General features: G+C 40.9%; 1 protein-coding gene across 2 annotated transcripts in view; it reads right to left on the bottom strand.

The window, feature by feature from the left end:
* PAPSS1 (3'-phosphoadenosine 5'-phosphosulfate synthase 1) overlaps positions 1 to 15,655 on the bottom strand; it is a 35,900-nt gene extending 20,245 nt beyond the window's left edge. The window contains exons 1-5 of one of the 2 annotated variants that reach the window (XM_420493.8): positions 15,471 to 15,655; positions 8,455 to 8,569; positions 7,120 to 7,355; positions 5,628 to 5,766; positions 3,807 to 3,925 (exon numbers count right to left, since the gene is read on the bottom strand). In XM_420493.8, the coding sequence (XP_420493.4) occupies positions 3,807 to 3,925; positions 5,628 to 5,766; positions 7,120 to 7,355; positions 8,455 to 8,569; positions 15,471 to 15,530 (669 nt within the window). In that variant the 5' untranslated portion in view covers positions 15,531 to 15,655. Of the gene's footprint in view, positions 1 to 3,806; positions 3,926 to 5,627; positions 5,767 to 7,119; positions 7,356 to 8,454; positions 8,570 to 15,122 lie in introns of both variants that reach the window. The other variant, XM_040699629.2, reaches the window with a different exon arrangement.
* Between the last annotated feature and the right edge of the window lie 2,362 nt (positions 15,656 to 18,017).

Here is an 18,017-nt window from a genome sequence, read left to right as displayed (position 1 = left end):
TAATAACCACAAAATTATACATGCTTTTTCAAAACAAAGAAAACACACTTTGAGCTACTGAAATCCATTTCAATAACATCACTCTGTACTATATTTCCAATGGAAAATACTAATAACTGAAGTACACCTAACCCCATAGTAAGAAATCTGTAACTTAAAATACAGAAGGCTGTGCTTACTTCCCTAAGCATGAGAAGAAATCAATGTTTTATTGATGTGGGAATTACTAAAGTCGACTACTGAGGTGAGTAGGGTTATTTTAATTATATTTGAAAGCTTAAGTCACCTTCTGCTCACTGTGGAGTACATATTCATTGTGTGTAAATCTTCACTGCAGCAGTATAAAACTACTAGTACAGCCTTGCATAACATTTACACTGGGCATGTTTTTTCTCCATAGCTTCTCACACAAAATAACTACTAGCCTTAGCACAGAATCACAAAGGGACCTCTGCAGGTCACCTAAACCAGTTTCCTGCTCAAAACTAAATCAATTACAAGAGGCTGCTCAGAAGCTTGGTCAACCAAGTTTTAAATATCTGCAAGGATGAAGTGTCCACAAACTCTCAGGGTAACATGTTCTAATCACTTCCCTTGATCTATTGCTGTATTAGCAAGAGCATAGCCAAGTTTGCTATTGGCCTTCTTTGCTGCAAGGGCAACTGGAAAAAAAATTATGTGCACCATTACAAACCATTTAAAATCCTCATGATTTGTCTTACAAAACCCAGAAAGTCCCACTCAGTCATCTGCTACTGTAAGTATTTGGTTTTAATATCAAGCTCAAAAAAGTAAGAAGTTGTATTCATACAAATTTTCCACTGAAGTAGTTTTGAAAGGAGACAGAAAACAAGGCTGCATGTAAAACAATTATTCAATACCCAGCCAGCAGATGAGTCAAATACACTCTACTGACTGTATACTTTACAGTCAAATAATTGTGAATTAGGCTGAAGGCACGGAACGGCTGTCCTACATCAATGGTACAGATGCTAAAAATACTTTGCCATGTTTGTAAAAGAAAATGATCTCCCACGTTTGTAGGTTTCTCAAAAAATACTGAAAGATGGCTTTTGGCCTGTTGCAACTCAATTTCATAACCAAGGTGATCACACAGAGTATTCTTCGTCACATTTTTGATAAACGAATACGTGTGGAACTAGATAAGACTAAGAACTTTGATCCAGAAAGAATCATTACATTACAGTGATAGCTGTAATATAATCGGAGGAAAATATAGAGAGAGAGATTATACAGAACAGTAGAATCAGTTTCTACATATTTTCCAGGAACTGTTGCTCTCCATTTCTATTTTGTTCTGAATACACTTGCAAAGAACTGTGTGAATATAGTCAGGAAAGCAATGTTTTAAAAGACCATATGGAGAACCTCCCTCCTGAATACAAACGTCATACCAAGGCTTAGAACAGAAAGTCCCTGAACATAGATAAGAATTCAATTTGTAGCTATAATTTGGGGGACGGGTGGTAAAAGGAAGAGTGAAGGCTTATACTCACAATAGATAGATCTAAATAGTAGAAGTATATAATCAGATTCCCAAAATTTGTGGTTTGCTCTTGCGGTATTTGCAGAGCTGCATTAAGTTTATGTCCCCAAGAATGGGACGTCAGTACAGAAGTTGTTAAAAGACACCTTTTCTCAGTATGTTGGAAGTTACATTCTAGAAATGCAATACTTTCTTCATACATCTTTGCACTTCCTTAATAATAAAGGTGGCATTCCTGAGAGGTGACTTCTTGAGAAAATACTTCCCTGGTTAAATATTGAGCTGATTTCATTACTGCATAATCCCAGCTTTGTTTAATGAACTAGATCAGCTACAATTGTTGACAGGAAAAAACAAATGGAAACAATGAAATCTCTACAGCCAAATATCTGCACTAGGCTTGCTTGACTTCATTGGAAGGTATCAGCAGACTAAGAGCCAAATTTCTCAAGCCCAAAGCCACACATGCCTTTCTGACTGAAAAAAAAAATAATAATGGATTGAGCAAGGACTCATTTTGTATACTATTGAAAGCAGTTAGGAAAAAAAGGAAATTTTCATAACTCAGACTCAGTAGCTCGCATTCTAACTCCCTGAAAAGAACTTTGAAGTGTTTTACTCATTGCATTTACATGTAAAAAAACCTATTCAAGTGCTCCTCAAAACTGACTTACACCACACAATAACTTCCCAGATTCAACAGCTGCTTATTAGTCCTCTGTGTGGTTACCTCCCTTTTCTTCCATAAGGGAAGAAACACATTTCTAGTGAATACTGGATAAATTTGTTAGAGTTCTTTGCAAGTATTATGAGAAAGTTTTAAGAACTAAGTCATTTCATTTCCTATGAAATAAAAACATTCCAAATTCTCAATATATATATCTGCATACATCCATCAGTCTAGCTCAACACACACATACAGTTCAGCTGTGTTTCAGCTCTTGAAATTCCAGGATTACCAGTACTGAGTGGACTTCTAAACCATATTTTTCTCAGTTACTGAAAAAAAACAAACATCCCAGATTATTTCTAATGCTGCTGGTTTACAGCCCCTTTCCTGACTAATCACAGTGAATTGTTTAAGACCATGACCACTGCTTGTCCCAACTTCAAAAAATCCTACATTGTCAGGGTATCATTGGGTTATATGTGGCCTGAGAACACGATGTGTCTGTTCAGCCATACCCTGGTTTCAATGTCTTATTGAAGTAAGCAACCACCAAGACATGTTGCTATTCATGGCACCATTCTCTAGAAAGAAAATAAAATACTAAAATGTGCTTTAAGCAAAGGACAGAGCCAAGATGACTGGGCCAGAAGCCAGCATTTAGCATTGTGTACCAAATGTACGAATGCAGGAGTCTGGGGATCACTATGTTAGCACACTGGTTTCTAGAATTATGAAGTGTACTGAATTGGTCTTCTGAACAGAAGGCTCAGGGCCTCTCACAGTCAGGAAGTGCCACCTCCTATAGGTAGGACTCAGGCAGCTCTTCCCTTATTCCCTCCGAAAAGTATCCACATGGTACACGTCTAGCATTCTGTTGTGGCTTCTTGTCCTGCCTGAGCAATCTTGATCAAGCTGTGAACTGGTAAACAGAATTTTCTTGAAAATTTGGAAACAGAAACTAAACATCTCCAAAGCTGTACTGGCAACAGTAGATTAAAATGAACTTAATGCTGTCTATACAATGAGGTCTTTCTGTCTTAGTGGAGCATTACTCAAGCTATTGCCTACACCTTACATGTTCCAAACACTCACCTCACAAAAAACATGAGGAACAGTCTGCTGGAGCACCTAAATTAAAATCATGGTCTGAAGCATCATCCTGCTACCCACAATAAATAAAAATATAGGAAGACAAATTAATTCTACATAAACACTAGCAAACTGCATCCTATCAAGGTGATAGGAAGGCAAAAGGTCTGGCAAATCAAAGGCAGACAACTAAACTTGCTATTACCTTAAGTTATTACCCTATTATCCTTCTATGATTCTCCTATGCTAGCAAACAATTTAAAAGTTAGTATTCACCACTGGTTCCGTATTCTCCCTTACAGTTACCATTTATGGCAATGAATATAATTCTCTACTTCTCCAGAGCTTATTTCACTTGGTGATCACTGTTGTTGAGAGGCATAGGACAGAAAAAGGAAAACGCACAGCAGGACAATTTTAAAAGTTGGAATTTAAAAATGTGGAAGTCTAACTCAAAAATTCTATCTGCATTTTCCAGCATGCACATTCAGACCTCATGCTTTGAAAAAGTTACTAAGATACACCTGCATTGCTGCTCACCCTCTCTTGAAGAAGTTCCACAACTTGTTGTACACAATCGTTCACATCACAGGAATCAGTTTTCAGCACAAGCTCTGGGGCTTCTGGTTTTTCATACTCAGAGTCAATCCCAGTAAAGCCTACAAAACAGAAGACAAACATCTTAAATGAATTCTTCAAAGAGATGACTGCATTTTAACACTGTTCACGTAGCAGTTCCTTGACATAAGCCAGGCAAGAGCACAAAGCTTTAACTTTCTTAATAAAGGATTTCATAGGGAAATCAACTGATTTTTCTTTATTGAGCCATTTGCTAATCAGACCTAGCCAGCATGGGTTCGTGAAGGGCAGGTCCTACTTGACCAACCTCATCTCCTTCTATGATCCAGTGACCCATCTGGTGGATGAGGGAAAGGCTGCTGATGTAGTTTACCTAGACTTCAGCAAAGCCTTTGACACTGTCTCCCACAGTATTCTCCTGCAGAAGCTGGCAGTCCGTGGCTTGGACAGATACACTCTTAGCTGGGTAAGGAACTGGCTGGAGGGCCAGGCCCAGAGAGTGGTGGTGAATGGATTTAAATGTGGTGTTCCCCAGGGGTCGGTGCTGGGGCCTGTCCTCTTTAATATCTTTATTGATGACCTGGATGAGGGCATTGAGCGCACCCTCAGTAAGTTTGCAAATGACACCAAGCTGGCTGGAAGTGTTGATCTGCCTGAGGGTAGTGAGGCCCTACAGAGGGATCTGGATAGGCTAGATAGCTGGGCTGAAGCCAATGGGATGGGATTCAACAAGACCAAATGCCAGGTCCTGCACTTTGGCCACAATAACCCAAGGCAACGCTATAGGCTTGGGGCAGAGTGGCTGGAAGACTGCGTAGAGGAAATGGACCTGGGGGTGTTGATTGATGCTACACTGAACATGAGCCAGCAGTGTGCCCAGGTGGCCAAGAAGGCCAATGGCATCCTGGCTTGTATCAGAAATAGTGAGGCCAGCAGGAACAGGGAAGTAATTGTCCCCCTGTACTCAGCACTGGTGAGGCCGCACCTCAAGTACTGTGTCCAGTTTTGGGCCCCTTGCTGTAAGAAAGACATCGAGGCCCTGGAGCGTGTCCAGAGGAGGGCAACAAAGCTGGTGAGGGGTCTGGAGCACAGGCCTTATGAGGAGCGGCTGAAGGAGCTGGGATTGTTCAATCTAGAGAAGAGGAGGCTCAGGGGAGACCTTATTGCTCTCTATAACTACCTGAAGGGAGGTTGTAGTGAGCTGGGGGTCAGCCTCTTCTCTCATGTGACTAGTGATAGGACTAGAGGGAATGGCTTCAAGCTGTGCCAGGGAAGATTCAGGCTGGACGTTAGGAAATACCAGTTCTCTGAAAGGGTGGTCAGGCACTGGAATGGGCTGCCCAGAGAGGTGGTGGAGTCACCGAGCCTGGTGGTGTTCAAAGAGCGTTTGGATGTTGTGTTGAGGGACATGGTTTAGCGGGAACCATTGGTGAAGGGCGAATGAATGGTTGGACTGGATGATCCTGTGGGTCTTTTCCAACCTTAGCGATTCTATGATTCTATGAATCTATGAAAACCTGGAGCATATTATATGTTTTCTATGTGAGGATATACATTTTTGCCCCATTATTGTGGGTTTTTTTTTTTTTTTGTTGTGTTTTGTTTTTGCATTTAAAGCAGTCAGCTCTCTCAGCTAGAAGTTGATCCCAATTTCCTGCTCAATCCTAACCCCAGTTCACCTGTTTCTGCTTCACATTCACAGACTTCAGCACAGTCACTTATGTGTAATCCAATCACAACACGTCACTTATGTAGGAAGGATGAAACTATATCTAGGTTCACCTTTAATTTCTCCAGCTCTGGCTTTCTTATACAGTCCCTTAACATCTCTTTGTTCACAGACATGCAAAGGAGCATCCACAAATACTTCAAAAAAAGGCAAGCTGGCCCCTTCATGAATTCGTCTAGCATTATTACGATCCTGAAAGAAAACAGGAAAAGAAATACAAAAAGATTGCACCCATATAATACCTGTATTGCCTTTCTGCTTTTGAACTTCACTTTAAAGATGCTGATGGTAAAACATAAGCAAATTCTCCAAGTTTGAAGAAAAAGTACCAAAAAAAAAAAAAAAAATTGAAACAGGATTAGATCAGCCTTGTCAGCTACATTAGTTTCTCTGCAGCTCTTCACACACTAAAAGTTGAGGTGAAGACAAGAGAGATTTTACATGAACCAGTTTTGTATTTTACTGACAGTCACAGAGTACATAATTTTCTAAACCTGTTCCAGTGCTAAGAGTGCCAATCCTCAGAGTTCCATCTACCTCACGTAGTGAAGCCAGAGCACACATTACCTGCAGCTCCTGTTAAGATCAACCTTCTCTCCAGATCAGCAGATTTCCGTACATTCACTTATCGGACAGACTTGTACACTCCAAATACTTTGTTTGCATGGCTTACTGATCATTGAAACAATTGGTGAATTTCAAACATGGTGAATTCAGTAAAATAACAAAAAAACTTTCCAAAAATATATTGAAACCGTCCTTCATAGAAGCCATGAGAAAAAAAATAGTCATGTTAAGCCTTACTGCAGGATCTCGAGTTCCACAAGTCATTATCAAAATAATTGTTTGTTCTTCACTATGACCAAAGAAATAACATCTTCTCATGCTCTGTAGCTGAGCTACAGCCATTGGGTTGTTCTTCAAGATACTTTGCATTTATGCATTCTACTTGTCTCTGCCATCCTGTTCTCATATATAAAAAAAAAAAGTCTTCAGAAAGCAATGTGGACAAGGATTTAAGCTAATTTGCAGCATTAGCTAATGTCCTGATGTCCTGTTGAACTGAAGAAGAACTAAGAGCAATCACACACTTTTTACTTAACTTGGTAAAATAGGGTTCACACCATCAATTCACTGAACGAAGAGCTGCTTTTAAAAAACAGTTTAACTGAGGATTTAGATGAAGTGATACTAAGTCTTCGTATTTATAAGGTACTGGCATTTAAATGGACCAAACAAAATATTGTAATTTTGGACAATTTCTTGTAGTATCTTTTGCTTTTATTCCTAATGCTAAATTAATAATTCTTCTAATAAACTGAAGAACTGTTCCAGTTTTAGGAGTAATCTACTTTTTTTTTTTTATGTTTTTGTTTAGTGCTTATGAATTGAGTCACTGTCTCTAAAAGTAAAAATGTCATTTTAGAAAAAAAAAGGAAGCATTTCATCCTGGCTAAGTTCAGTGAGGAACTCCTAAAACTGAAATTCTGAGTGACATTTTGCATTTTGCTTTCTTCACAGTATCTAGAAGGTTTTTACATTTACCTGAGCATAAGGAGAGATGAAACTAGTGATGCACACCAAACCAGCATCTGCAAACAGTTTAGCAACCTCAGCAATCCGACGGACGTTTTCTTCTCTATCTTCTGGAGTGAAACCCAGATTCTTATTAAGGCCTTGGCGAATATTGTCACCATCCAACGTGTAGCATGGAATGCCATGGCATACTAAATACTCCTCCAGGGCCATGCTAACTGTGGTCTTCCCAGCACCAGATAGACCTAAAATATTAAATATCATTATGTATCACAAGCACAGAAACAAATCAGGGCAAATTGCAGTGCATGGACACTGCTGGTATGAAAAGCCCATTAAAGTGACAGCAACAATGCATGCTTCTGGCCTTTGAAGATACTTACCTGCAATAAAAGCTAAATGCCTAATACAGACAACACATACAGGGAGAACAAGACACAAAGTTAAGTGTGCCATTTGAAAATAAGAGTTTGGCCTTGACAGCTAAAGGTAGTACCTATTTCCTAGTTGATGGCAGTTGTTTCTACCCGAGCAAACTAAATTCAGAAACCCAAAATAAAGTTGAGGATATGTCACATTTACATCAGAAAAGAAAGATCTCACAATAAAGTGAATTTCAGTCAACAGAAAGGGACCATACCACACTCCTTGCAGAGTAACAGCACTGAGTTAGATAACACATACACAAAAAAAAAAAACTTAAAAAAAAAAACTTTTTAGTCTGTTAGTGCTTCAGAGAAATCTAAATAAATAATGCTTACAAAACAAAGTCATCTTACAGAATTCACTTTCCCCTTCTTTTTACAATCAAAACAATTCAGTGGAAAAAGACCATACTAAAACAGATCATATGTATTGCATCAACATGCAATTGCCATTAATAGGCAAAGGTTTATGTTAAAGTGCTATTTCAACCCAAAGAGACAAGAAGAATATAAAGAGAGGAAATCTTTACAGAAGTGACTTAGCAACATAAACTCTTAAAAAAAAAAAAAGAAGTATCATATTAATAGGTGAAATGGGAATTAGGATGAGCTAGAATGGATTAAAAAAAAAAAAAAACAAATTAATCACAAAAGGTACCAACATGGTCCAAGAACTAGAATTAAGCAAAGGACAAGGCTAAGTAAACTTAGTGTTCCTAGAGCACCAAACAAGATGGATTCTCAAGTTAATGTTCCAAAGCAATTTCTTGACAGTCAGCCTAAAAATAATAATAAAATTGCATCAAGGGCTTGGATGCTACATTCAACTTTGGAGGAAAAAAAGGAGCTATGGCTAAACAGCTTTTCAGAAGAAAAATTAACACAAAACACAAGGAGCCTCAGAATTCCATAAACGTACCTGTTAACCAGACTGTGCATCCACGGAAACCACTTCTTGTTCCTACCACTTGGCCTCTCTTATTTCGGCTGACATGATGAGCTTGGTAGGTAACATTGGTTGCCCTCTGCATTCCCTGTAGAAATAATAGTTGATTAGATCTTCTAAAATTGAACTTCTAAAAGGGTAAGCTGGCACAGCATATTAATTCTTATTCACAGGCACAAAGAAAGACTTAGAGACCTGCCAGTGGAAGTAAAAACAATACCTAATCCATCTGCTGCAGCAATTCAAAGGATGAAAGGAAGTTACAAAAGTCACCCACAGAAAACCATGTACTTTGTGCTCCTTCTCTGAAACCTGGGGTTACCAGGCTAGTCAATCACTGTTTCCAAATGCGACTGGTTTAAGAAAATTAACCAGAGATGAACAGCTATACAAGTCATTTAAACCTAAGAACATCAAGTGGATTCCTCTCACAGAAATTAAGGTTCCTGTCATAAACAGACAAATATTAGCTCACTTTTAACTCATGAAGAGACACATTTTCACCGCAAACTATGCATGCAATCCACCTTTCAGTTCAGCAGTCACATCTCTGAACCACAGATCTTAAGTCTCCAAAATTATGAGGGCTGCTCTGAAGGTAATGCCTCCTATTTTATTATATTGTCCCAGGATGCCAGAGATGGAAGTTGGCGGTATGGCAGCAAAGGTTGAACCTTCCCACCAATATTCCCTTACATGCTGTTACTGTGTGACAGATAGCAGCAGAGGCGCTGTCTGACAGAATGATGTCTGACACAGAAGTGTGTATGAAGCAAATGTGTGGAGCTGAATCCTTCCATGGGGAAAAAAACGGCATCCGTTGACATTCATCAACACTTGCTGAATGTTTATGAAGACCAAACACTGGATGTGAGCATAGAGAGGCATTTCAGCAGTGGCAACAGTGATGTGACAGACAAGTCATGTTCCAATTAGCCATGCCAATTTTTACAAGCAGGGCACATACACTCTTGTTCATTGCTAGTGAAAATGCGTAGCTAATGGTGGTGACTATATTGAAAGATAGTGTTTTAGTAGCTGAGATTTGCTCTATCATGTAGTGTTATTGAGTTCTGTCTGTTGTAGTTTCCATGGAAATAAATAGGAGACCTTACCTTCAGAGTGACCTATCTGAGACAGTTACTGGTTATTCTGAGTCTATATCAAATAGATATTTCTAAATGATTTCTTAAAGAACTTACTTACAAAGTTGATTTTCTGACAAAATTCTCTCATAAAAAAAATCTGGTTCAAGACTTCCTTAAAACTATCCAGTCATTGTAATGAGCTGCTGCATCATCTTACATAAGATGACAACTTTGCCAAGCACCTTTCTTAATGTAAGCCAAAGGAACAGGAAAATCAGCTTCAGCATTCCCTTGAGCTTTGCTGGTACCTGGTTACAAGAACTTTGTTCATACAAGATCAAGACCTTAGATAACCAGACCCAGTACAAACAACCTAACAAAGAGAAATGAAAGCTTCAAGAACATGCTGAGGGTGGGACTGTTTGCTTTTGGAACGTTGTTTTGACTTCTCTTGCTTACAAACATACTGCAAAATATTTTCATTATCTTCTCTTCCATCATTATATCAATGCTAGCTGGAAAAGATGACACAATGAAAAAAAAAAGGAGGTAGGATATTAATCTATGGAGTACTAGCAGAGAGCTGTTCATAGTTTTAGAGCCATCACAAAATAGGGTTAACAGAAATACAGTAACTACGTATGGCTTCAAGAAATACTGTTGCATCATTCTTCAGAACAGTTTTTCATAATTTAGTTTATTATTGGAATGTAACAGGATTGGATTTATTTGAGTGGTTGTATCTGTTCCTGCACAGTGGAGCTCATAGCTGATAAATACAGAAACTCAGGGTAGGAACAGATGTTCAGATTTTTAAATAAAGCAACTCTGTAACTCAACAGTGACAGTCAGCACCTAAAATAAGAGGAAGACTGAGTAACAATCCATAAGAAACCACCACCTGCACAGGCTATAGCCACGTAGAACAACATTCTCTTTGCTAATTGCGTTATCTTCAAACAGATTATCTCCAACCTGCAAAACTGTTTTGCAGATAAAGTCAGTGCAGTAAAGCTAACTAAAACCAAAAGTCAAAGAAAAGCCAAAAAAAGTCAACAACTCTTTCTTCTTGTAGTAGAAACAACGATGCACTACCTAAAATTGGAGAGTTCTGAGTAGACACAAACTGTGGAACCAAAAATGATGAAAACTGCTTAAGGACTTTGTCTTCAGTTAAAAGGAAAGATACACTGTGGACAATGAATGCACACATCAGTCCAAACTAATACCTTACTAGGAACATTCTCCCTCATTAATTCAAGCTCTACTGTATCGTACAGTCTCAAAACACAGCTCCCCTGCCACTGTCTCAGTAGAGTTGCAGCAGACAGTCATAACAAATAACATTTCCTCCAGTTTCAAACTGGAGATATCTTGGCTTGCCTAACACAACTGCTTTGCTATTTGTACTTAAATAATTTCCAAAACTAAAGAATTTCCATTAAAATCTCCTACGTGTCAAAAAAAATTATATTAAAAAACCACACCCACGCTTTGCTTTCAACTCATAGCATGGACTCAATTATCAGCATAAATACTTTGGAGGTCAAGTGTGCCATTCAACAAGACTTCTTCCTGTCTGTATTCAGTACATGAGGATTTTTGTTTCATTTTGATTTCCAGAACTAGCAAAGCAGCAGCAAAACCAATCCAGGTATTTTACAAGCCCTACACTTACAAAATGTACAAAACCTTGAAGAAGCAGGCAGAGGTAATTTGTAAAATGATAAGAAGGACATAAGTTTAAAAAGAAAACACACACACAAAAAAGGCAATAAGTAAGGAATTAGGTAGGAAACATGACAAATCACTGCAATGAAAAAGTCAAAAGATTGCTAAAACAAAAAGGCACACAAGTGCAGTAGAACAGTCAGCAAGCTCAGTGGCAGGACAAAAATACACCTGCATTAATACCTCCGAAGCAGGCATCTGAAAACTATAATGCCCAAATAGTTTGTATGCATTCAGAGACACACCCACGCCCAGCAGGATGGGTGCATGCACATGTACACCAACTAGGCAGCTCAGTGGCAAAATCCTCCTTAACTTCCAACAGAAAAGAGCTTCCTATGGAAGCACGTTGGAGCGTTAAAATCTAGCAAGTTATCCTCACTGCTGAAAAAATACAGTAATGTTTCCTAATCACGTCTACTTTCCTCCTAGGTTGTCCACTACCAACACGGAACAGCAAAAGCTGAACAACTGATCACTGACAATTAATTACTAACACACACACTACAAACACTGCTGTGGCACAGAAGAGTACTTAGGAGCAGAAATCAGTGGCTGAGATTGGTTGTGCTCTTAAGTTACTTTGCCCGTCTTCAAATTCCTGTACTTAAAATTTGATGAGTATTGATTAGTGAAATCTAATCGTCACCCAAAACGACAGCAGAAATAAAGAACAAACATTTCATTTTATCCTCTAGCAAAACACTGCTTACCTTGGAGAACCCTATAATCGATGTTAAGGGAAATGAAGCATATTAAAGTGAGTAATAGAGAAGCTCAATGTTATGAGAAAGAACTGTTTTTCTTTAAAAAAAAAAAAAGCTAATTTAAGCCTTTTAGCCTAATTACAGTCCTTATAATAATCTCTACTGAAAAGATACACTAGACAGTTTGGGTTTTCCTTTGGTTGTTTTTTTAGTTTTTTTTTTTCTGTAAAGAGGCTAAAGAAAAAAGGGCATCAATCTCAAAGGTCTACTTATCTCTTTCCTTTTCCCCCCACACCCATTGGTAACTTCATCTCTTCATTTGTCCACAAAATTCTTTCTCCCCATGTTACATATCAAGTGCTTATGTAGTGCTTTTAAAAACACTCCCTGTTCACCATGTTAAATAACAATTGTGCTTCAGTCCTGTTACATCGTAACTGCAATGTCAGACAAGAAGCCTGACATACCCTTTCCCCTTCTTCCCTTCCCTCACTATGCCAGTTAGTTTCTCACATGAAATCTGAAGTGCCGTTGTAAGCTCATATTTTCCCATTAAATATGAAAAAAATGAAGGAGAATTAAAATAAAAAGTTCCATTGTGCTTCAACAGCCACCTCTCAGCAAATGGTAACTTTTCACAAAGCAAGACCTCTGGGGTAAGAAGCAAAGCTTCCAATGTCAAGTAGAGATTTCCCAAGCTACAGCACCAACACCAGACAGTCAGCTTTGAGTCTGGAAGCATCAGGAAAGCGCCATGTACAGAAAAAGGTGAAGTTTCTAAACAAATCATTTATATTCAAGAAGCTTGGACTAACTCCATTAAGAACACAGCGTGAATACCCTGTGCTAAAAATTTCTACAAGATAACAACCGCAAACACATCCAGCACCTTCTCCCTAGTGTAGTCTTATCTTCAACGCCTTCCCCACTCCCCAACCACTCCAGACATTTTCTAGGCCATTTGCTTACTTGTTCACCACCCATTCCTTGTAAGACAGGGATATCCTGATAACAATACATTTGTACGACATTTATACTCAAATTGTACGTTTCTTTTTCCTTTCAACCTGTTCTCTTCAATAGCCAAACAGCAACTTAAACAGATAGAACATTTCCCATCCTCTCTGTCTGCACAGAAACTACTTAGGAAAATTGTAACATTACATGTGCGGCAACAAATGCACTATAGCTGAGTCTGTCAGCTCACCTCTTCAGATGAGGTTTGAAGAGCTGCTGGCTAAAAGATCTGCCAACAATGCCTTCTGAAACTACCTCCTCCAATTCTGGTTTGAAATTTTTTTCTTTGGAATGAAGAGTGAGTCTAGAAGTGACAGCCAAACGCTAAGATTTTTACCACTGTTAAGAAACTTAAAAAGCACCAATCCATATTCTGCCATAGCCTACAGCATTACATTTTCTCCCACTAAGACTTACAGCAAAAAAATCTTACTTTTATCCTGATACCTGCTCGCTGGAACGTGTTTCACTACAGAGATGCTGATACAGTATGTACCTAAGCATATCGCCACCCAATTAGCCAAACGCACGTGCCCCTGCCACCTACACAGACTAGACTCACACAAGGCTGCCTCTGCCAGGTGTCCTAACGCTGCAGTGGTTTCAAAAAATCACCGTGACAGAAAGCAAGAACGTTCTAAAGCACTGTGGATACAAGCAACTCTGTGGTGACCAGATAACAAATGAGGAGTTTATCTTTACTCATCAGCTGCTGTGCCCACCAGCAGCAGCTTAATCACCAGTGTTCAATCAAGTCATTAGCTAGCAAAAGGAACTGGTCAAAATGCAGTACTAACCACAGAAATGCCCCAGTCAGAAATAAATACTGGAGAAAATTCTTGTTGCCTCATTTTGCAGGTAATCCCTAACACCTCAGGACTTGAAGCTGTACTAAGGAAAGAGTTACACAAGTTTTCCAACCGAGCCAGCTGAAAAAATACTGACATTGTACTGTGTTGTGTGCTGCTCTGTAATTCTGAGCATGCTGTGTCCAGAGGTAGGCTTGGCAAGCCCACAAACACATGCAGGGGTTTACCCGAATGGAGGGGCATTCTGAAGAGCACCAGATGTCCAGACAAAGTCAAGACGACACAGCTCTGCCTGCTCTCCTAAGGGCTGCCGGTCCCACTGGGACATCAGAGGCTGCCATGACCTCATTCTCTGTGGAACAGACACAGCCAGAAGTGCCAGGACATTTGAATATTTGCGGAGTGCATGAATCAGGATATTTTTTTTTCCAGCAAAGTGTATTGGATTTAAGGGAGCACTTCAGCTGAGGCCTTCTGCAGAAAAAGGAAGAGGCGGAAGTCTTCCTCTGCTTGCCACGTATCTTTTCGCCCTCGCTGACATTCAATGAACTTGGCAAATAGCTAATGTTAATTAACTTCTTTTAATACAATCCCCCTGGTTTGAGCAAATCCATCACAATTCTGCTTTGGGCAAACTAAATGATGTGTAACTTCAGAATACACTTTGTTGCCTCCACCCAGAAAGGATTCATTTCAGTGTTCTTGATAATATTTGATTCCAACTTTTCCTCACAGAAGCTGGAAGAATGCAATTTACCCATTACTTTGTTATGTAAACAAGTTGGAACTCGCACACAGCAGAGGAGGACCGGAATGGCACAGCACCGACTGAGCCGCTTATAGTACAGAAACAGCTTCCCCATTTTCCTGGGGACAGCAATGACGCTTTTCTTACTCTTTTAGTAGAAAGCTGGGGCCTGTTCTGCTCGCAGCAAGCATCAACGACAGCTCTGCAACGCTGCTACCATACCAAATAGCTTCCGGACTTTATCTCTTGTCCGCTTCAGCTCAGCATGCTTTGAAAATAATCACGCATCTATTTCTCTTTTTTGTCTCTCTTACTTGCCTTGCATCACCAGAAGTATCAAATGTGCCCAGTGAAGGCCTGCAGCATGCCTGCTAAATAGCTCCATTCTGGTCTGCACTGTAAACCAATATCCCCCCTCCTTGCGGACAAGAATGAAGGCTTTGGTTAAGTTTTTTCTAAGCCCTGTCTCGACAGTTTTCCACAGAACACCCAGCATACAAAGAACCTCAGTCCTGGCCACCCCAGCTGTATGAATGCCCACATTGTGCATCGCCTTCTTAACTCTGCCTTTTGCCACATCGCTGGAAGAAGAGTGCTGGCGGAGAAGGCGGCGGGGACGAAACCCCCAGCCCCTCCACAGAGGCAGCCCGGGCTCCCCGGGGCAGGACGGTGCTCTCCAGGGGGGAGACCGCGGCGATGCCGCCTGAGGGAGCGCGCGGCCGCTCTGGTAACGGTCCGGCTCGCGCGCGGCTCTCCCCATCCCTCCCGCTGCGGGGCACGGCAGCCCCCAGCCTGGCCGCCACATCGCCTCGGAGCCTTGGCCACGTCTCCCTCCTCTCCTCCTCTCCCCTCCCCACTCCTCCGCACGCCCACCTGCCCGCCCGCTCACCCAGTTCGGCACCCTGTTGCTCAGCTTCGCTTTCTTGCACTGGCTCTCAGGCAGCTCCATGGCCGCGGGAGGTCGGATGAAGGGAAGGAGGGAGGGCGAAGACGCACGGTGCCCGCTGATGCTCGATGCGGACGAAGCTGCTGCCGCCGCCGGCTGCTGTGCCGTGGGTAGCGCAGGGAGGAGCCGCGACCCGGCGGGAGGGAGGAGGGAATAGCAGAGGGAGGGAGGGAGGCGCGGTGGGAAACGGCAGCCCGACGTGCGCAGCGCCGTGACGCGCCCGAGGGGTGGAGGCGGCCGTGGGGCGCCGCCATTTCCGCTGCCGCCGCGTTGGGCCAGGCGGAGCGCTCTCGGCTGCCCCCGGCGGTCGGCGGGGCACTCCCGGCACGGGGCTGCGCCCCCGAGGGCCGTCTCCTGGTCGCAGGGGGAGAGGGGGCGGTGCTGCAGAGCTAGGCTCTGAGTCTCGAAGCAGCGGGCGCTGGCGGTGATGTGGCCCCTCGGAGTATGGCTTCCATTCACCCGCTGCCTCAGCCGGACTTCTCCATCGAATGACGCTAGGAAACGGCTCTTGGCGTGAATTTACAACTGTGAATCTTTGGATTCTTGTTGCCAGAAGGAAACTGCTCTCACACCCAGGTGCTAGGCTTATGGTGGAAGTGGTATCGTACTGGCACAAGTGGCATTTACTGTGTAAATATTGGCCCACTTACGTTAGTTCAGGAAAGGAACTGCTTTAGGACTTAAGTACTAAGGGTGAAAACGATACCATGCTGACTAACCCAAATTGGGTTTTCTGTATACACATTAGCCTATTTACCATCTGTAGATTTTTTTTGTCTTCTGACGCTTTAAACAGGAAATTAAAAGGTCCTACTTGTGGCTGAATGTTTACTGCGCTATATTAAAAAGACACTTACATGCAAGATAAATGACCTTTCTGAAATCAGGACGAAAAAAAAATGCTGTCAGGTAATCTGAAGGACAGAATTATCACTATGTAACTAAGATATACAGTGACTGAAGTTGATTGTTTAGGTTTGACTTAAACAGTAAGGTTGTACTGCTCGCTACCCCGAAAGAATTGTCCAACAGATGATCCCTTGTTATATAGGGACATTCTGACAAACAGTGACAGAGAGGGGGCCTGGCTTTTAATTAGCCAAATCTCTCACATGATGCTCTCCAAGGGTGGAAAGAAAACTATCATACTTCTGTGGAACAGCGAGTTGGGAGCCTCTCTGTTGAATCATACGGAAGGCAGGCTTGGTTAACTGCACGTTGCACAATGTTGTATTACGTGGCTTAAGAATAATTCTAAATCTTATTTGCAATCCTAGAATCATAAAGACTGGAAAAAGACCTCTAAGATCGTCTGATCCAGCTGTCCACCTAAAACCAGTATTACCCATTAAACCATGTCCTTAAGTTCTACATGTTTCTTGAACACCTCCAGGGATGATGACTTCAGGGAGATGCATGATTCCTTCAACAAAATATCATGAGAAAGCTGATAAATGGATATTATATTGGTGAAATATGTAGATACAGACACCCGTGATCAGAGAAATTATGTAATCTTGAAGGTAATAAGCAAACATTTATGAACAACTCCTGAAAAGCTCATCTTTTTTGATCACACTAATTTTATAAAATTATGTATTCCTGTGCATGTAGTATAGTAAAATATTAACCATATAGTAAAGCCACACACATGGATTAGAGAGATCAGGCAATCTATATTTACCTGCTTTACTGAGGCTCATGTCACAAGCATAGGCCATGTTTTGTCAGTTCTTGTCAACCATTTCAGTGATAACGTAATGACAGTTTTGTAAAGAAGGTAGATGTGTAAGTCCATCCAGCACTGCCCATATGCTTTGCTTCTCTAACATCTTAACCTCCTTAAATTGACTCCTTAAACTGTTGAAGAGGGAAATAAGAACAACATTCTTTAAACATAGGAAGTAAAGAAATGTTTGTTTATACAAAGATCTGGAGAAAAAGCACAGCCTATGAATTCTATGTGATGTTATGTGTAAGCTCTGCATGGCTATTAAGCTATAAGTTCCAATTCCACTTTCCTGAAATCTTTCCCAATGGATTGATTTAGATCTACAAACCAGGTGTTTTCTGGACTCCAAAAACAAATGTCAATGGGAGCATAGTAAAATTCAAATTAATAAACAATCATCTCTGATGAATTGCTGTTATTTCTTAATATGATTCCAGTCTGAGTTCAAAAACCATTCTCATGGTGGCAGATGCTCTTGCAACAGTTCTCTACAGTGCTGTGCATCATGCCTTACTAAATGTCATCTGGCAAGAAAATGAGGGGCAGAAATGATAACATGACCTAAAATCGTCGGCTAGCCTGAGACCCCAAACGGAAGAGAGCACTCTGCCTCTGAAAGAACCACCAGCATTTAATATTCCTGAGTTGATTCTGATGCTGAATATTTCTGCCAGACAGCTACTCTGTAAAAGTAGAAGAATGAGTTTGAATTTAATGTTCTTTGGAGATCAACAAAAACAAACCATCCACTCCTATTT

This window comes from Gallus gallus, chromosome 4 (assembly GCF_016699485.2).
Source record: "Gallus gallus isolate bGalGal1 chromosome 4, bGalGal1.mat.broiler.GRCg7b, whole genome shotgun sequence".
In the NCBI taxonomy this organism is placed as follows: domain Eukaryota; kingdom Metazoa; phylum Chordata; class Aves; order Galliformes; family Phasianidae; genus Gallus; species Gallus gallus.
Note: the sequence above shows the minus strand (reverse complement) of the source record. Positions and strands in the feature narration are given on the sequence as shown.